The 19,297-nt window shown below is 34.1% G+C and overlaps 3 protein-coding genes and 3 pseudogenes across 6 annotated transcripts, besides 1 other annotated feature; 2 read left to right on the top strand and 4 right to left on the bottom strand.

Moving 5' to 3' along the window:
• Positions 1–184: 184 nt before the first annotated feature.
• Positions 185–16,882: a mobile genetic element.
• Positions 7,804–8,613, top strand: TVAGG3_0892830 (annotated as a pseudogene). Its single transcript has one exon. A coding segment is annotated over exon 1 (810 nt).
• Positions 10,069–10,521, top strand: TVAGG3_0892820 (annotated as a pseudogene). Its single transcript has one exon. A coding segment is annotated over exon 1 (453 nt).
• TVAGG3_0892810 (protein of unknown function, DUF4106 family) lies at positions 13,297–13,833 on the bottom strand (the record flags this gene model as incomplete). The annotated part of the gene is made up of 1 exon (XM_051250918.1): positions 13,297–13,833. One exon carries the CDS (start codon positions 13,831–13,833, stop codon positions 13,297–13,299), a length of 537 nt encoding a protein of 178 aa, XP_051086393.1.
• On the bottom strand, positions 14,208–14,861 carry TVAGG3_0892800 (protein of unknown function, DUF4106 family; the record flags this gene model as incomplete). Its single annotated transcript, XM_051250917.1, has 1 exon — positions 14,208–14,861. The coding sequence occupies one exon, from the start codon at positions 14,859–14,861 to the stop codon at positions 14,208–14,210; it is 654 nt and encodes a 217-aa protein (XP_051086392.1).
• Positions 15,076–15,812, bottom strand: TVAGG3_0892790 (annotated as a pseudogene). The gene has a single exon. A coding segment is annotated over exon 1 (737 nt).
• A 1,500-nt stretch (positions 16,883–18,382) lies between the features above and the next one.
• Positions 18,383–19,211, bottom strand: TVAGG3_0892770 (protein of unknown function, DUF4106 family; the record flags this gene model as incomplete). Its single annotated transcript, XM_051250916.1, has 1 exon — positions 18,383–19,211. A coding segment is annotated over one exon (829 nt), but the record flags the coding sequence as incomplete, so codon positions are not given.
• Between the last annotated feature and the right edge of the window lie 86 nt (positions 19,212–19,297).

Raw genomic sequence — 19,297 nt, 5'->3', positions numbered from 1 at the left:
TTTTGAAAACAGATGTTGACAACAAAGCTGACAAAGAATATGTAGACGATGCAATAGCAAAAGAAGAAAAAGAGCTAACAATGCTTATGCAACAAAAGAAACATACTCATCCTGAACTAGCAGACAAAACAAATGTTGACAATAAAATGTTCAAGTGAATGACAAGAGCTAAAACAATATTTAAAAGACTCATACACATTCTAATCTGAAATAACAGACTTACAAGAAACCTTAAACAGGAAAAGTGCCTTGACATACACATACCATTGCAAATATTACAAACTTACAAAAAACCTTAAACAGAAAAGCCGTTGACATACACATACATCTTCTGAAATAACAGACTTAAACGTTAGCCTTGAAAATAAAGCAGATAAAAACATATGTTCAATTAAATATACCAAAGTTTGATAGGAACAAAAATATTGAAACTATTGTTGGTGATTTTCTGTCAATGAAGAAAATAATATTTTAGATGGCAGTTTGTACAGTCCTTAGAAAATGGTACACGGTGTAAACTCATTCCGAAAAATAACAATGAAATGTATGTAAGCTATAAAAAGAATGATGTACACAAGTTAAAGTTCCATTAGACAACAACTCTACTTAAAATATATGGAGACAACAAAAGAAATATTTAAGATTTATGAAATGACAGATATGACATTGCCTGACCCACGTCCAGCACCATATTATTATGACTATTGAGATGACGCCAGAACACCACATGTTAATGAACAAAACTAACATTATATTTAGATTATTATAGATATAAAAGATATAATGCAATAGAAAAAACGAGAATAGTATACTATTATGAAGATTACAGAAATAAATATTATAGTCAAGATTTTACCTACCTGAAAACATAAGATTATATTATTTAAAAAAATTTCTGACACAAACCAGAAGAAACCTGAAATAGTTGCACTATATTTTAAGTTCAAAAAGAACAATCCTATAATGTCTCATAGTTTGATTTAATGAACCCAGTAGGTTCTATTTATACATCTATGGAAGCAAGAAGTCCTCAAGTAATGTTTGGTGTTGTGCATGGAACAAATAGTCGACAGGTTTTTGTATTGTTGCAAACTCTTCAAAGGAAACAGGTGGAAGTAAAACTATTCAGGGTAAAATTTACCTGCACACAGTCACTACATAGATTTAAGAACATCTCAAGCAGGTTGGCATAAGCATAGATATTGGGATTGTCAGGAATGACAAAAGGTAAAGGATATGATGTTAAAGACACGTTAAGTTTGCTATAAATTGTTACTGAGTGACACTCAGGGAGAAGAAACCATACACATTTTTTCAGGATATACGCAAACAACGGGACAAAGTAAAGAATACATGCCACCTTACATGACAGTTTACGCATGGTATAGAATTGCTTAGTCGTCATTTTCAACTTCTTTAGCATATATCGTCAGGAGTTGTCTTATTTGTTAGGAACTGTCTTTGAAAGTATACCACCTTGAACTTTGAACAGTTTGAAACGAGGTCTGACAATAGTATTTTATCTTCTGCTTGCAGTCTGTACATTTTGCCATGTTTGCCTAAAACTTCATAATATCTCTTGTATACTTTCTTCTATTTTTACGAACACGAATGTGAGTACCTGTCGGTTCCCATTGTTGTCATAGTCAATAGTATTTTCATATGGGTCGCGTTTAGGTATTTCTATTTTACTTTTCGCCTTTCTTAAGTTTTGAAGCGGCATTCTTTCTGTTCTCTCTTTGACTAAATTATTAAATATATAGTCTTTTTCTAAGTCAGGGTTGTTTTTCATTTCTTCGGGGGAGTGGTTCCCAAACCTTTTTGTTTACGGCTATTGTAAATATTTAAAACTTGTCATCTTTGCCATGGAGAAGTGTCTATATTTGTCTCATATGACATTTCATTTGCTTCACCACCTTGTGGTTGTTTAAATCTCTTAACATTTTTATACAACCGTCAATGACACCAGAGCAGAATGTTTTGGTCGACAATAAAATTTGGTTTACATTTTTTTAACGCAGATAGTTTTTTACATCATCTGATTTGAAAAACTTTCACAGTCAGATGTCAGTTTTGGTGGATGGTATTTGTCAACGAATATTGTCAAAGCTGCTAAGATATCTAAAATAGCTTTGGACTGTAATGGTATGGCTTCAACGATCTTGTGTTTTGACCAACAAATATTAGCCAGTATGGAGTCCATCTTCTCTATACCTCGGAATTGTTTCCAAGATATCCATAAACCAAGCATTTGGTGTTGAACTAAAGATTTTATCATGAGTGCTTCTTTGTCCTTAGAAACATAGGGGTCCTTGTTTGGATTCGTCATTTTTTACCCTATAAGAAATGGGTTATTTGGCGCATTAGCAGAGTTGCATCTAGATTTTACCCGCAGTGGAACAATAGCCAGAGGTGTATTTGGAGTTGAAGAAGAGATTTGAGTACATTAGTTACTTAAAGAGAAAGCACAACCTATTATACAAACTGTACAGAAAGGGGATTAGCACGAGATGCAACAAATCTTATTCCAAATCCTGAAACAAGAGGAAAAGTTCAAGGATGGATGGACAATGTAGGAAGACAAGCAGGAAACTATATAACAAAGCAAATGACTACTATAAACCAAGCAGGACACTATGAGACCAAGGTGAAAGATTCTTTAACAGAGGATATAACCATGCACAACAATGGGTAAACAATAACCAACCGCAACCACCTCAAACTTGGGAATGTAAAGTTTTTTACTGAGATGAAATGAACAATACAGCATTGAGACAAATGGGTTCAAGATGGATTTGTCGACTTCCAGCAGTTACACAACTGTTTGTCAAGTTCTTCCTATACCTCAGGAAGTTTTAGACCGACTTAAAAAACCTAAACAACCAGTTGAAAACAAACCAAACTAAAATTTTTACAGATAATATGACCGAAGAAGTTGAAACGGTAGATTTGACACCACAACAAAAATTCAGAACCATTGTCAAAAACCTGTCAAAACTTACCGATGAAGAGAAAAATTCAATAATAGAAAGTGCCAGGTCTGGAAATACAAACCCTAACATATAAAGTCACTTTTCATAGAAATGAACGGCTAGTATCTCAAAAAAGAAACAGACTCTCACAAATAAAATATTGAAGTCTGAAGGAGCTTTCGAGACACAGATGGAAAAGTTTACTTCACTGACCAACAGTTCATTATAGAACATCTCATTGACTTAGAGTCAATATTCTAAACTTTTCAACAAACAAAAAAATTGAAAGAAAACAAAAAACAAATGCATATGATATTTATGAAGATTGACGACCAAACGTTCCTGCAAGGTGGTAAAGTCAGAGGAACCGAAAAGTGACGAAAAACATAGAAGAAGAGAAACCAAAAACTGAAGATAAACCAAAACCAAAGTTTAGTTTTGAAACTAAACAAGTCAACCTTCATTAGCTGGTATGGGTTGGCGTCAAAGACTTATGGCAGCAGCTTATGTAAAGTAAAGAAAAAAACATTTTTTTATTTTATAAAAATGCCCCCATATAGAATGGATAGAAAATCTGCTAGAATAAAAGCAGAGTTGCAAATATGGTTGGAGATGTTCGAAAAATTTAAATATAGGAAGGGAAGACCATAAAAAAATCTATGACAAACTGGTGTCTTCGCTACGAAATGGATTTGGAAACAGCACGTGCCAATTATCCAAACAGACTAGAGAGTTAGAAGAAGAACGTCTTATGGACATGCCTTTCGATGTGTTAAACATTGCATGAAATAAAAAATTATTTTAAAAAGTGACATTTTTTAATTTTATTTGAAATGTACGCTGAGTTTGTTGTGAGAAGACCGTTGGGAAACTTGTTGTAGATGTTGAGAAATATGAAATGGCATACCATTTTAAAACAATATAGTTTTACATATATTAAATGCTTCAGGTTGAAAAACAAAGAACAAAAGTAGCAGATACAAAACCGTTAGACTATATCTTTACAAAGGTGAGGACTATTCAGATGAAGAAATTTCATCCCGAACATACAGGTTGACTATCCAATTCGTTGCTTCAAAGTCCTTCAATGCAAAGGCAATAGGATTTAGAAGAGTTTTGTTTTCAAAAAAAACTAACGCATTTATGTTCGCAGTATATTTTCATGCAGTATAAAAGTTCTGATGGTCTAATAGACAAATTTGACGAAATGAGAATCTTTACAGTTCGTTCAGACGAAATCTTGAGAAAACTCTAAATGACTTTCAAACTCAAATGAACAAATATTATTGGGAATTTCAAGAAAAATACACTCTTACTAAATGAACATACTATCTGAAACTAGAATATGACAAGATGAACTCCACCGTTTCATTTCAAAAGATTGAAATTAACCCTCCAAGAGAATACAGAGTTTTTATTTTGGGAGGTAGACAAACGTTCTTGGGCACAATTTCTTCGGTACTAAACCAAACGAACCATTACCACCAATGGTCCATTTAATAATTATACTTCACCAGCAGATTGACAGTTTATAGAAACTGTTTGACCCTCAAAATGTTATGTGTCATGCAAGTTCAGTTCAAGCAACTATATTTCTATAGTATTGGAAGGACTTTTATGACTTTGCTTCAAATTCTACGAACCACCTAGTACAGTTCTCTGACTTTCAAGTTTGGTTCACAACAAATGGTGTGCAACATATTATTCCATTGTACTATGACTTTTATCTCGAATTGTCTTTCATATATAACTACGGAAAAGTGCTGAAAAAGTATTGAAAAATAATGTTTAGGTGAAGAGGTGAGATCTCACCTGTTTTTTCACCTTTTTTCTCACCCTCTTGAATTTGTCAAAACTTCTTCGTAAATGTTTTGTCAAAACTTCTTCGTAAATGTTTTGTCAAGACTTCTTCGTAAATGTTTTGTCAAGACTTCTTCGTAAATGTTTTGTCAAGACTTCTTCGTAAATGTTTTGTCAAGACTTCTTCGTAATGAGTGTAAAGGACCCAAAAATAAAGTTTAGGTGAAGAGGTGAGATCTCACCTGTTTTTTCACCTCTTTTTTCACCTCTTGAATTTGTCAAGACTTCTTCGTAAATGTTTTGTCAAGACTTCTTCGTAATGAGTGTAAAGGACCCAAAAATAAAGTTTAGGTGAAGAGGTGAGATCTCACCTGTTTTTTCACCTTTTTTCTCACCCTCTTGAATTTTCATGAATTTTCCCGAAATAAAAAATAAAGTTAGTTTTATTTTTTTATTTTTTTTTATTTTGTATGTAAAGATATGATTTCAACAATAGGTTCTACAACACTTCAAACAACAACAGCACCAAACTCGTTAGTTATGAATCCTACGTCAATGTTAGTAGAGATGAAAAGCTTCATTCCTTCTTCATATACTTTCGAAACAAAAATCCAGAAGATAAAGCAAGAACTTTTAACAAGTAATTTAGACTGTAGTGCGAAAGATGAAACAAATGAAGAATATCTTTATGAAATGCAGACATTATGACCATTTGCCTAACTACCTGAAATTCAGCACAAAAACAACATTCCTAATTTCGAAATTGAAGTCAAACCAACTAGACTCATAGAAATAAAATATATACACGAAAAGTAATTATAAATTCCATTGACTAAACATAAATGCATACACAAATAATAAAGAAATTCAGAACAATAAAATAACATTATGAGTTCATCACAAAAGACAAAAACATGTTTTCAGTATATTAGAACCGAATAGGTCAACCATTACAACCAACACCTAGTACATATGAGCAATAAGAAAAAGATAAAAGAAACGATAAAATATGGAATGAACAGATAAAACCAAACAACTTTTGAGTTAAGAGAAGACAAATGACGCTTAGTTGTTTTAGCACGGTAAGGTTTCAGAATATAACGCAAAAAAAACAACCCAATTTCAATAAAGTAAGGCAGCAATTAGGAATATAACTACCCTCAAAGAGATAGAAAAGAATTGAGAAACGACTATGCTGACTATAAGAAAAAGAACCAAGAAGCAGGTAAGCATAAAAAAAAATGGACATTTTAAATTTGCGAACAAAAACTAATCCAACAGCAGAAGATTTCCTTCCTGACGATCAAGTCAAGAAGAAACAAAAAAACTTTCGCATAGTTTTAAAACTTTGACATACTAAGACAAAGAAATAGAAGCTACAAAACTGTTTAGAATTTCAAATATACATCGTACAATCATGTAAAACGCTTATAAAATAACTGAGTGAAAACGGGTGAGAAAACGGGTGAGATCTCACCTTCTACCCTAAAATATATTTTTGCTGAATTCAGCAACAAAATTCTGAGTAAAATAATTTTTAGGGCTTGTGTCAAACCGTTGAGTTTTCACAAAATTCCAAAAATAACGTTTACCATGTAAAACGCTTATAAAATAACTGAGGTGAGAAAACAGGTGAGAAAACGGGTGAGATCTCACCTCTTCACCTAAACTTTATTTTTGCTGAAAAATGACACTTTTTCATTATATAACTGTTATACAAGATAGAAAATCTTACTCGCCTAAAACTCATGAAAATCGTGAAAAATTGCGAGACCGACTTCCTTCGGGGTCGCCAAAACTCTATGAAAATCATGAAGAACAGCGAGTAGGTAAGAAAAACGTAGTCGCCAAAACTCTATGAAAATCATGAAGAACAGCGAGTAGGTAAGAAACCTTAGTCGCCAAAACTCTATGAAAATCATGAATTTCCTTAAGACAGAAAAATAAAGTTAGTTTTTATAAAATATTTTTTTTATCTTGTATGTAAGAACATATATGACAAACATGAGTTTGAAACAGTTAGAAAGATAGACAATGACACCAAAGTGGTTAGAATCGGTGATTTAAACGTAAGATACTCAAAGAAATACAACAAATATTCTTTGTCAGACATTATATCTCCATCTGAAAGAAAACATCCCACGACTGGGTTAAAATTGCTTCTACTCAGAAAATTTTGACAAGAAATCCTGAGCTTATGATATCGGTAAGATTCTTATGGAACTACAGCATATCTTATAGACAAAAAGTCTTATACCAATAGTTTTGTTAGGGTAGACCCAGTTGTTGGATATAACTTCATAACTTATGGTTCATTCGATACGGAACGTTGCAGTGAAGGCTTACTTTACATCGTTCAGAAACCGAAGGACTTCAATACAAAGAGATATAAGATAGGAAGAACATATAATATAACTCAAAGATATGACAGTACATTCAATAGAGTCAAGGTTGTGTTTCTAACGATATGAGAGCTGCTGAAACAGAAACTACTCGAAAAGTTTGAGAAAATGTATGGTGCTCCACGAAAGGTAAAGAAACGTTTGAAGTAGATGAATAGATAAAGCTATAAAATTATTTGACGAAGTTGCTGAAAAATACATGTAAAAATAACGTTTACCATGTAAAACGCTTGTGAAAAAAACAGGTTAGAAAACAGGTTAGAAAACAGGTTAGATCTAACCTTCTACCCTAAAATATATTTTTGCTGAATTCAGCACAAAAATCTGAGTAAAATGGCATAAGATTGCTTTCCTCGGAAAAACCGAGAGAAGAGATTCCGTACGAAAACAGTGAAATTTCTCTAGACCGACTTCCTTCGGTCTTGCATAAAACTCATGAAAATCGTGAAATTTCTCTAGACAGACTTTTTTCGGTCTTGCATAAAACTCTATGAAAACAGTGAAATTTCTCTAGACAGACTTTTTTCGGTCTTGCATAAAACTCATGAAAATCATGAATTTCCTTAAGATAGAAAAAATAAAGTTAGTTTTATTTTTATTTATTTTTATTTTGTATGTAAAGACAGATATTGTCAACAACAGAGAGCACAACAACAGTTATAGTCCATGAAGCTATAAATGAAGAATACGAGTACATACAGTATAACAAACAGTTACGTCTCATTCGTTCAGTCAAAGACGATATTGTACAAATGCAAAGTATTTTGATGCTCTTCGTTCTACAAAGCAACAAGCACATCATTGGTTTGAAAACCAACAGACAAAAGAACTTTTAGAAGAATTTCCTCATATGTTTGCTACCCTCGGAAAACCGAGGGTAGAGATTCCGTACGAAAATCGTGAAAAATTGCCAAACGGTTTGAGAGGATATTATGTACATAGACTTCTTGTAAATGCCGTAGCAATGTGGGCTTCACCTCGTTATGCTTGGCATGTTTACAGACTTCTTGACGAAATTCATAGACAAGAACGTGAAGAGCTAGAGAACAAGCTTGAAGCAAAAGACAAAAGCATTCAGAAAAGAATACCACGTTCGGTACCAAAAGGAAAGGAAAAGAAACTATAAGTATATGATTTATACTGAAGAAGATGAAAAGAAAACACAGAGATATGTTATGTTGCATTTAGTCAGAAGAAACAACAAAAGCTTTTACGACCTTGCTAAGATTTACAAATCTGATTCAGAAATTGGTTCTTATCGCGAAAACTTACCGATTCAATGACCCCAAATGAAGATGTGAAACAAATAGTTTCAAGATACGTTACCTTCAAACACACTATGATATTAAAGTTGTACAATACTTACCTTCAAAGAAGATTTGCCATGTTTAAAGGAAAAAATAACAGAGTATTTTGACAACTTCAAACAAGTAGAGTAAATTGCACTCTTTATTTTTACGCTTGATAGATGGTCAGGTAGCTCTATAAAGTAAATTGCCTTGTCAAATCCTTCTGGCATTCCGAGTCCTTCCTTCCGACAGAAAAAATTTCTTCCGACAGGAAAAAAAATTCCTTCGACGAGGAAAAAAAATTCCTTCGACAGGAAAAAATTCTTCTTCCGACAGGAAAAAATTTTCCTTCCGACCAGGAAAAATTTTTCCAGTTGTCCGTCCGTATAAACCATTCAAATTTTCGAAAATTGAGAACTTTTTGGCGAACTTCAGAAAAATTTTTCCTCCACAGGAAAATTTTCCTTCCGACAGGAAAAGTTTTTCCTTCCAACAGGAAAAGTTTTTCCTTCCGACAGGAAAATATTTTCCGACAACTGAAAAGTTCTTCCTTCCGACAGGAAAAGTTTTTCCTTCCAACAGAAAAGTTTCCTTCCAACAGGACACAAACGAATGTCTCACGTTCCCTTCTTCGAATGCCTTCCAAAGCCAGAAGAACCATACAGCCCAGCACCACAACAGACTTACTAAGACTAAACACTTACATTTTTTACGATTGACTTTTTACAATTTGAACTTTGTTTCGTAGATATGAATTCTGAAAGAAGTTATGAGGGTCTTTGTATGACTTTGTACTTCTCCCATAGTTCATGTCTGTCAAAACTTACCTGCCAGACTCTTTCATAAGTTCCATGAAATCGTCTTCGGACAATCGGGCGAAAAGTATAATGTCAGTAAGTATTCTTTTAACATCCTTACTTAAAACTCTTTGCTGTCTGTACACAAATGACAACTGAATGTTAAAGTGTCTGAGCTTCTTAAGAATTGACACATGTCTTGTTCCTCTGTCTTTTAACAAAGGATGAGAGGCGAAATCATCTAAGATAAGAAGACATCTTATTGAGGTATGTCTTCCAATCGTAAGATTCAATTTTCTTCGAAATGTATTCTATTCTTTCTGTTTGTTTCTGAAGTGTTTCTTCTCTAATATTTCTGCATCCTCATTGGGTCTTTAAACTTAAGAATTTATATACTCATTTATAGCATTATACTCAAAAACCTTTCTTTGTACTCTTTATCCAATCTAACACTCAGTATTCCTTATACATTACTAATTAGACCTCTTATAATATCTGTGACGGTTTGGTCAAATTGACCAGAAGTACTACAAAAACTACTAACTCATAGAATGGGTTCTTCTCATCTAGTTCTTGTTGTTGTGCAGCCATTTTAAGATAAGTGAAAGTCTTACCCGACCCAGGTGGTGCAATTAGACCTGTTATACCATTCTGAGCAAATAAGAACTTGTCATGTATAGGCTTTTATCTGAGCATTTTCTAACTTCCTCTTGTTCTTGTTTAAAACATTCTCAAATTTCTTGTCAATGTCAGCAAACTTTTTTTCTAACATATTTTTAGAAAAATTAAAATTTTTATCTTTTAGAAAATGTCTAGCGATTTCGCTATCTATATTCGAGACAAGCTTTTCGACAGCAAAACATCTGTCGACCATAAAATCTTACATAGTGTAAACAAGAAAGGTGAATTTGTTCTAAAGTTCTGTTTCTGGGAATATGACAAGAACCATAAAACATTACAAAGAGCAGTCTTAAAATTTGTCAATGACAGACTTGTTGACAGAGATGACGCCTCTTGGAAAGATGAAGTCCAACAAAAGTTCTTAGAATGCAAAGAAGACACATGCGCTGTTCTTGAAGATGAAATAGAAAACAGAATAGATGAGCTATTAAAGGACAAAGAACTTTTACATAAATATGGTTGCGAGAAATTTGACATAACTCCACCAGAAAGAAGAAGAGAGAAAAGAAAGAAAAGAAAGTAGAAGAAAGAGAAGAAAGAACCTGAACCAGTTCCAGAGAAAAAGAAATTTGACATGTAAAAATAAAATTTTATTTTAGAACATTTCTGGGTCAATGTCAATGTTCTCTTCCTCTTTAGGAGAAACACTGGCTTAGACTCTAAAATCTTTTTACCCAATTTACCTTGAACTTCTACAACTTAGACTCATAATATTCATAGTCGTCTGCTTTCTTTGGTTCATAAGGTATAACAAGTTTGTATGCTTTGCCTTCTTTAAGGTTTGAGAACCTTCTGTCAAAACTTTCTTTGACTGTAACAAACCTTCTATGTCTAAGTCTTCAAAATTTCGCACACATTTTTAGTCACAATAGCAAACTTAACTGGTTCGATGTTCCAAACTTTGCTGAATGAAGACTTTTCAAATGGTAGAAGTAAACATTCAAATATGTGAATGGGTCTAGTTCTTCTTTAAGTCCTGACATGTACTTGTTTACTGAGATGAATTTTGCCATCTTTTCTATCGGATAAAAAAAATATTTTTTAAAATTTACTCAGAAAAATTTTTCTTTGTATATACACCATTCTGTACGTCTAAAAGACTTTTGACATTTGCCAAGAATGTTCGTTTAGACGCTGTCATATAACCATATTCTTGACAATATTGTTTATACGAATCGTACAATGACCTTTCATCTAAACACTCAAAGTCGTTTCATCTATGAACAGTTCATATACACTCTTGTTTGCTTCTAACAATGTTTGTCTCTCTTCGGTATGTGGAATTTGTCTTGGATTGAACTTTGAAATATCTAATGTCATGAAATATGAGAACAAGTGGTTGTAAAAGTCAGATGTCAAAGTTTCTGCTAAGTCGTCAAAATATTCTGTATCTTGCATATGAGAATCTGACGTTCTGACAACTACATATCTTCTGTCAGAACTTTCTAACTTCATCGGAACAGTATTGTTTGAAACCATAATGAAGTTTGCAACATTTTCACAAACTCTTTGGTCTTTATATTTTCTTTCAACAACTCCAACTTTGTCTGTTATAAGACTCTTCAAAGCATCTGAGTTCAAAACTTTTGTTGTATCTATACTTTGAAGTTCATTGCAAACTATAAGTTTCATATTCTCTATTGAGGAGTTAAATTTACCGCAGATGTTTTCTAAGTTTGTCATATTCGGGTTCGAATAGCCCTCTAACAGTTTGCATAAGATATCTGTAAAGAATGTGTTCTTACCAGTTCCTTGTTTTCCAATTATAATGAGAGCAGTTTCATTTTTAGCACTTGGATGTTGTAAGATGTTTGCAAACCAACATAAGATATACTCATAAACCTTTTCGTTTCCATTGCATATAATTTCTTTGACATGGTCTAACCAAGCTTCTATAATATTTTCTTTCCATTCTACTTGTTCATATTTATATCCAGTGAAGATAGAATAGAAGTTTGGAGAAGGTGTATAACTTTATACCTCGAACTGAAAAATCTTTCTAACTTTGACAATAAGATATCCCAAGCATCTAACATCTTCATGCCAACTTGTACGACTTTTTTATTTTCTTAAGTTTCTGTCTACATTCTTGTTCAGACACTATTGTTGCTCTTGGTTTGTTAAAGACAACATCCCATTCTTTCATCATAACATTCTGGGGCAGAGTCGACATAAATGACTAAACGTTTCAAATTCTCGACTGCTTTGTTATAGTCTCGAAATGGACACATATTTCTGAATGCTTGGAAGTCATAAAAATCTGAAACATCTATTCTGTACATTTTTATAAAAATAAAAAAAATATTTTTTTTTATTCTTGACTTTGTTGTTGCATTTGTTGCATTTGTTGTTCTTGAGCTATTTGTTGTTGAAGTTGTTCTTGTAATACAATACTTTCACCAGTTGCATCTTCCAATTCGAAACTTTCTGCCGTCATTGACAAATACATAGGACATAAAAGTTTTACAGGAACAAAGTTTGCGTCAACTAATGTCAACGTTATACTTGCCAAAGTGTTTGAGTTCACTAAGGTTGAAAATTCTGCATTCGAATGAACAATAGGCAAACCAGCAGAGAAAGTATTGTTTATACGCATAAGTATCTTTTGGTCATAATAGTTTCTGTCGACATTCGAATAACACTTTGAACTAAGTTTGAAACAATATATAAGATTGGTGTGCTTAATGTCAATGGAATAGACATTCCTTGTATGACACCTTTTCCTGTTATAGGAAACTGTTGGTAGTAAAAACCAGAAATAAGTTTTGTATTATAGCTCATATCGTTTATAGTAAACTCAGTCGGACATCCAAACATAATGAAACCTGCTCTAGTTGCAGCACATGTTACACCCGTACTTAAAGTATTAAATAAGTCAACAAAACCTGTTGGTGGTATATCTGAGTAAGTATCTTCAAAGGAGTATTTTTTACCATTCACAACAATAAAGTCTTCTGGTGTCAAAAGAGCAAAACAGGCTTTAGTCGTCATTGTGTTTAAAGTTAGTTTACAATATCGTCCTTGAGGACTTTGTAAGTTTGTTGTTATAGAATTATATGACTCAGGGTTTTTAGTCGTAATAGTATAAACCATTATATCTTCTGCCATTTATATATATTTAAAAGTTTTTCTGAAAGTGGAGAAGAACTTCATCTAAACTTTCACATGGCGTTTCTTGAAGTTCTCTGTCTAAGAAGTTCAAATATTTTGTAAAGACATAGAACTTTCCTTTGTCTACACGAACAAACAAAACAGGGTCTTTCATATCGTTCAAAAGTGTGTAAAGTCCTTTACATGAAATAAAGTCTATATTATTTTTCTTCAAACATCTTTCAAGAAGTTTTGACATTTTTACTTAGCAAATAAATTTTAATGAAATGTTGTGGTCGTCAAATATTTTTATGACGTCTGGGAAACTATACTTTAAGTTCAACGTTTCACCTCCTTTCATAACGTATATCTTGTCAATGACATTATATGAAACACCACAGCAACTAATGTCGGGTTCTATTTCTTTGATGTTTATATCGTCTGCCTCTGTCAAAAGTTTCAATAGTTCTTTCAAAACTTCATGAGGTGCAATGACATATGAGTTCACTTTTACAGGGTTGTGTTCGACCAAGTTTAACATTATACTTAAAGCTTGACAAATCTTCTCCTGAGTTTGAAGTTTGTCTTTCAGTTGTTGGTAGTCGTTTCGAATATCTGCAACAGAACTTAAGTCTCTGCTAACTTCAGGATATGTTGGTTGTTCTTTTACAGGAACAATTGTTATACCATCTTCGTCTTCGTATGGTTTCCCCACTTCAACATCTCTGTCTTTGACATTGACAACAACACTTTGACTGTTTGTTTGAGTTGGTGAATTTAACTTCACATCTGCCACCGCCATTAAACCTTTTGAAACACTCACGCTTCTATTTTTCGGAAATGACATTTTACTTAGAATAAAAAGATGGACGTATTCGAGTATCTCTTCGAATTGAAGCAGAACAAAGTTTACACACACAAACAATACAAATACATTGACAGAATAGTTCTTTATACAAACAATGGTAAATGTTATAGAATAGCAGTCTTTGCTGAACCAAATATTTTCATAAAGCAAAGAAAGTTGGTATAACTGAAATGGTGAAAGTTCTTGAAGCAGACAAAAATATAACTTCAAAACTTACAGATATTTCTAAAGGTAAGTTTATCTACAATATTATGTCAAAACTGGCGTACTGTCAATATTTGACGGAGAGAAGTCAGTTCAAGAACAACTTACTGACCTGCTGCCAAAATCTGCTCGATGGAAGCTGTCGTTATGCCAATCTGAGGAGCCCCAGCAGGTTTCATCGAACGAATCTTCAAAAGAGCATCTTCCGTGAAAAGTGCTATTGGTTTTGTAAACTTCTTTGCTTTCAATTCATCTGGACCGTCTCTGTCACCAGTATATTGTATTTGTACAGTACCAACAGTTGAAATACCACCCATAAAGTCTTCTGAGTCAGCAAATGGAATGCCAAGCCAAAAGTTTGAACGGTCTCCATTTGTATATTGAGTTTTTTGACCTCCTGTATGAGTCCATACTTTCACATATGGCATAATAGAACTTTGCATTTCAGGGTTAATGGTTGTTGTGAAGTTGTTGTTAAAGTTCATAGCATCTAATGTCAAGTTGTATGACCTCATATCCTCAACTGTAGAATATTCTTCTCTTGGATAATATTTGCCATCTATGTTTATATGATATTTAATACCAGGGTTGTAGAAACAAGAATAGTCATTTATAGTTCGTCTGAACAGTACAAACATAGTATCTGCATGTTTCATTGCAGTTGTTAAAGCAATATCTGTTCTTGCACCTGGGTCAGCACTTTGGTTTCCAACTTCACCTGCAAAGTCTTTGACAGATATTTGGTGTATAGGGAACATAAGTGGAACTGCAATATATTTGGCAGCTAAAGCATTTGAAATATCTGGGTCCAACATATAGACTGCAAGTCTGCTTTCTATTCTCTTGCATTCAAATTTTTCGCATGTGAACTTAACTGGGTCCCAAGCAGTTCCAGCAGCATTGAAATAATAGTTTACTTCATTGTTGAAGTTTGAGAAACCAAAGTCTAAGTCAACTTTGTCTTTGCAAAAGTCACAGAACTTGGCTCCACCAGTTCCAGCTCAGTAATGCTGAATGGGTCTTGTGTTGGTGCAATGACTAAGTTATTTTTGCTTGGAGTAAGTTCGATAGAAATTTTTCCTGCCCAGTTTGGCAAGTATCTTAAAAACCTGAAGATGAGGAAAGATGACAAAGGAACTCTAAGTTTCAGTTTTACTTTAGTGGCAGCAGTTCCATCTGAACCAGAAAGGTTAACATAAACTCCTGGAACGTTAGGGTCAAGTCTTCTTATTTTCTCAATATTTGCATACTGGTCTGTTTGTTCTCTAGCTTGTGGTTGTACTGAGTTTCTCAAAGCGAACCATTCATAGTTTGCCCATGTTACTGTTTGAACTAAGTCAGAGTTAGAATATATATCTATATCCCATGAAAACTTCTGGAGCATATTGGTATCCGACATAGAAAATTCCATTGCAACCTTTCTTGTCAGACAACTTGGCAGAAGGTTTTATTTCAATGTCTTGTTCCACGTATAAGAATGAGTTGTCAATAGAAATAATATGAAACCTGTCGCAAGCAATATCTACTGTTGTTGAAGAACCTTCTCCAAACTCACCTACGTTTCCATAAGAAACAGCAGTTGTATATTCGTAAGTTCCAGGAACTATTTCTGACCTTCTAATGGCATTGTCGCATTCGTTATACCATTCGGAAACATTTCCGTTCATGGCATCCAAAACTGTTGGCGTTATATTCTGAGCGGCGTACATTTCATATGGGTAAAAATATAGAATAGTTGGATTTATTGTCATAATAGAACCCACTCGGACCAAGCTTTACTTTCTTCCTGACTGAGTTTTTAACTCTTCTTTTTCCTTCATTGCCACTACTTTCACTAGATGAAGTTACTTCTTCACTACTTTCACTTTGTTCTACTCTTCTTCTTTGGTGTCGCTTTTGGTAACTTGCCCTCTCTTCAAGTTGTTGCATCTTTGCCTCATGTTCACCTAGTATGTTGTAAATTTCCCATGTCCTTTTTGCCTTTGGGCTCTGGTCGCCCAACTCAGGTAACCTATATCCTAGAAAGATTTTGTCATAGTTTGTATTTGAGTCTTCGCGTATTGTTTGCATGACTCTTTCCTGAGTTTCCGGTTCAAGCTCTTCAAACAGAGCTTGTCCATATGGAATAAGCTCGTTTCCAAATATATGTTTTTGTAGCCATTCTGGTTTTCTTTCCATGTTACCAATAATATCTTTTGTGAATGGGAAAGCTTTTACCCAATGTTTCAGTCTTGCGTCATTTATTTCTGTAGTTGGTTTTATTTTGTCAAGGAACATGTTTTTCAATACTAACATTTCATTTGGTACTGTCCATTTGAGTTTTCTTAAATATTCATCCCTTCTCGGTTCATTGTCTGCAAAGTAAGTTTTTATGACATTTTGCAAACTTTCGTTTGCAAGGTCATGTACAATAGGTTCTCTTCCTTCTCTCCCTAACTTTCTTTCTAAACTCTTCACCAAATATACCATCTCTATGGTTCTGTGTAGTTCTTTGAGATAAATGTTCTAGAACGTCAGGTGTTATATTTCCATCAGCCATGTTCATTTCATACTGGTCCAAAATATCTGCATCTTTCATATCTTTCAATGGCATTAAAGCCGCGCTGAAAATACCAGCTATATCTGGTTCACCATTCACTTCCATTGCGTCTACAACTTCTTGGAATTGTGGTTGTAAGTTTATGAACCACCTATCCGGATTAGCTTTATGACCCCATCTCATTGTAGTTCCATAGTCTGCAGAAACAAAAGTAGGTTTGTTTCCATATTGGTTAGGTTCTGAATGAACTTTAAACAATGTTTCATTTCTATATGTTTTGTTGAAATTTAACCTTTTATTTTCACCGAGTTCAGCCAAAGATTGAACGTTATATGGTCGTAAGTAAAAAGGATTGTTGTATTTGCGTACATTTTCTTTTCAGTACTTCCATTCTATGCTGAATATTTTCATCTGATGTTGGAGTCTTTTGTATGTCGGCGAACATTTTTCGATATTCTTCTACTATGTCAGCCGAATTTTTCTTAGACTCTTGGAAAGATTCCATATTCTCCTCATACACTTGTTGAGGGTCAAGATTTTTCGGCTGTTCCAAATCTTCATCTAGTTCTGTGAAGTTAGTTTCCAAAGGGGACTTGTTTGTTTCCTTCAGGCTCTTCTAGCTGTTGTTGCTGAACTATTTCTTCCATGTCTGGTTGTATCTGAACTTCTTCCTGTGGAGTTTCTTGTACCTCATCTGCTGGCATTTCATATATTCCGAGACCGTTTTTAACAAGTTCCCTATTTAAGCCATCCGCATTCATAACCCTTTCTTCTTTCGTTCCGTCTCTATTTTTTACGCGTTTCATGAAGATAGTTGAATTATCATTTATCTCTGACACCAAATATCTCGGAGTAAATTCATCCATGTCATTTGGATGATATGCTATTAAATCATATCCCTTAGCGAGCTTGTATTTTCCAGGTTTGAAATTATATCCCATTTGGTGCTGAACCATAAAGCTAAATAGGTTCGGGTCAGTATTTCCTTCCTTGAACTTTCTAATAGCTTCTTTATATCTGTCACTAAAGTCAAGAGTATCTGGGTAACCATAGTCTTCCTTAAGCATTTTTAAGAATTCTTGGTTTCCTTGTTCTCTACTTCTTTTATGTCCTTGCTCTGTTTGTGGTTGTTGCTGTGCAGTGTTTTGAACTGTTGGTTGTGGTGTAGTGTTTGAACTGTTGGTTGTGGTGCAGTGTTTTGAACTGTTGGTTGTGGTGTAGTGTTTTGAACTGTTGGTTGTTGTGTTGGTTGTTGTGTTGGTTTTGGTGCATGCCTGTGTCTGTGTCCATGTGACGATGTAAATGTTTTTAGGTAGTCCTGGTGCAGGTGCTTCTCTTGGAGGGTTTGGTGGTATATAAGTTCCACTAGCTAGTATATAAGTTCCACCAGCTGGTATATAAGTTCCACCAGCTGGCACATATGTTCCATCTGCAGCATAATGTCCTACCTGACTTTTCGTTTTAAGAAAGCATTTACTAGGTCTGTTTTGGTCTGTTGTAACTCTTTTTCTTGACTTTCCACAACAGTTGCTCTAACGGCGTCATAGGCACTTTGAACTGCCTGTCTCGTTGCTGCATCTGTTATTTTCGTCATATTTTGTGCTACTTCTCTTAACTCGTTGTCGAAACCTTCAGACTTCAGTTTCTTTCCAGATGAGAAGTCGTTCACTAGTTTCACCTTACTATGAAGAGCTTCGAAGGCGTTCTTAAAGTCAGCATTCATTAAAGCTTCATTTGAACTGTCTTCATCCGCTTGTATTTTTGTCCTTATTGACCCTATAAGTTGGGCTGCTTTGGCGTTGGCTTGGGCATCTAACCAGTCATTATTAGCTTTTATATATTCTGCGCTTTTCATTGCCTTTTGCATGGCTGCGTCGTTATTTTTACTTTCTTGTGCTAAGTTTTCATACTGTACGGTTTGGTTTTGCAACTGTAAAAGTTTTTCTGCCTTTACATTTGCTTCAACTTCTTTTTTATACTCATCGCTATCCATATATGTCTTCAGGGCTTTTTGTTTTATCTCTTCATCTTTCAGTACTTTATATTGAGTAGTATGGTTTTTCAAATTTATAACATCTTGTTCCATTTTTGCTACTTCTGCTGCTTTTTCTGACACTTTTTTCGCATATTCCTCTGTACTTAGTTCTTTCAGTTGTTCTTCTTTCTTCTTTTTCTCTACGTTTAACTCATTGAGTTTCTTTGTGTGTCTGTCATATTCTAGTTTCTTTTCGTTTTCACTTATTTGTTTCTGTATGTCTATGTTTGACTTTTTGACATCTGTTATTTGATTTTTGAGTGAACTCAAATTCATTTGACTTTGAGGGTTATAAGCTGTTCCGTCTGCAGCTCCACCATAGCCTGCCATTTTCGCTAAAAGTGCCGCTCTTAAACCTCCACTCTGTGCACCAATAACTCGGTTTAAAAGCATAGGGTTGCTTGACATTTGTTGCAACATAGTGGGGTCATTCATCATTTGTTGTTGCAACTGTTGTTGTGGTGTCAGTTTTACTATTGGATGTTTCAATGCTCCCTTCCTCTTACGTATATTCTTACGTAGCTTACGTGGCATTTTAAGTGAAGTTAAAAAGCGGTTTTTGACAGATGTTTATATGACACTTTTTGTTCAGCACAAAAAACTACTCGGTCAAAGTGTTG

This window comes from Trichomonas vaginalis, chromosome VI, assembly GCF_026262505.1.
Source record: "Trichomonas vaginalis G3 chromosome VI, whole genome shotgun sequence".
Classification (NCBI taxonomy): Eukaryota; Parabasalia; order Trichomonadida; family Trichomonadidae; genus Trichomonas; species Trichomonas vaginalis.
The sequence above is the reverse complement of the archived record's forward strand: the minus strand, read 5'-3'. Positions and strand labels throughout refer to the sequence as shown.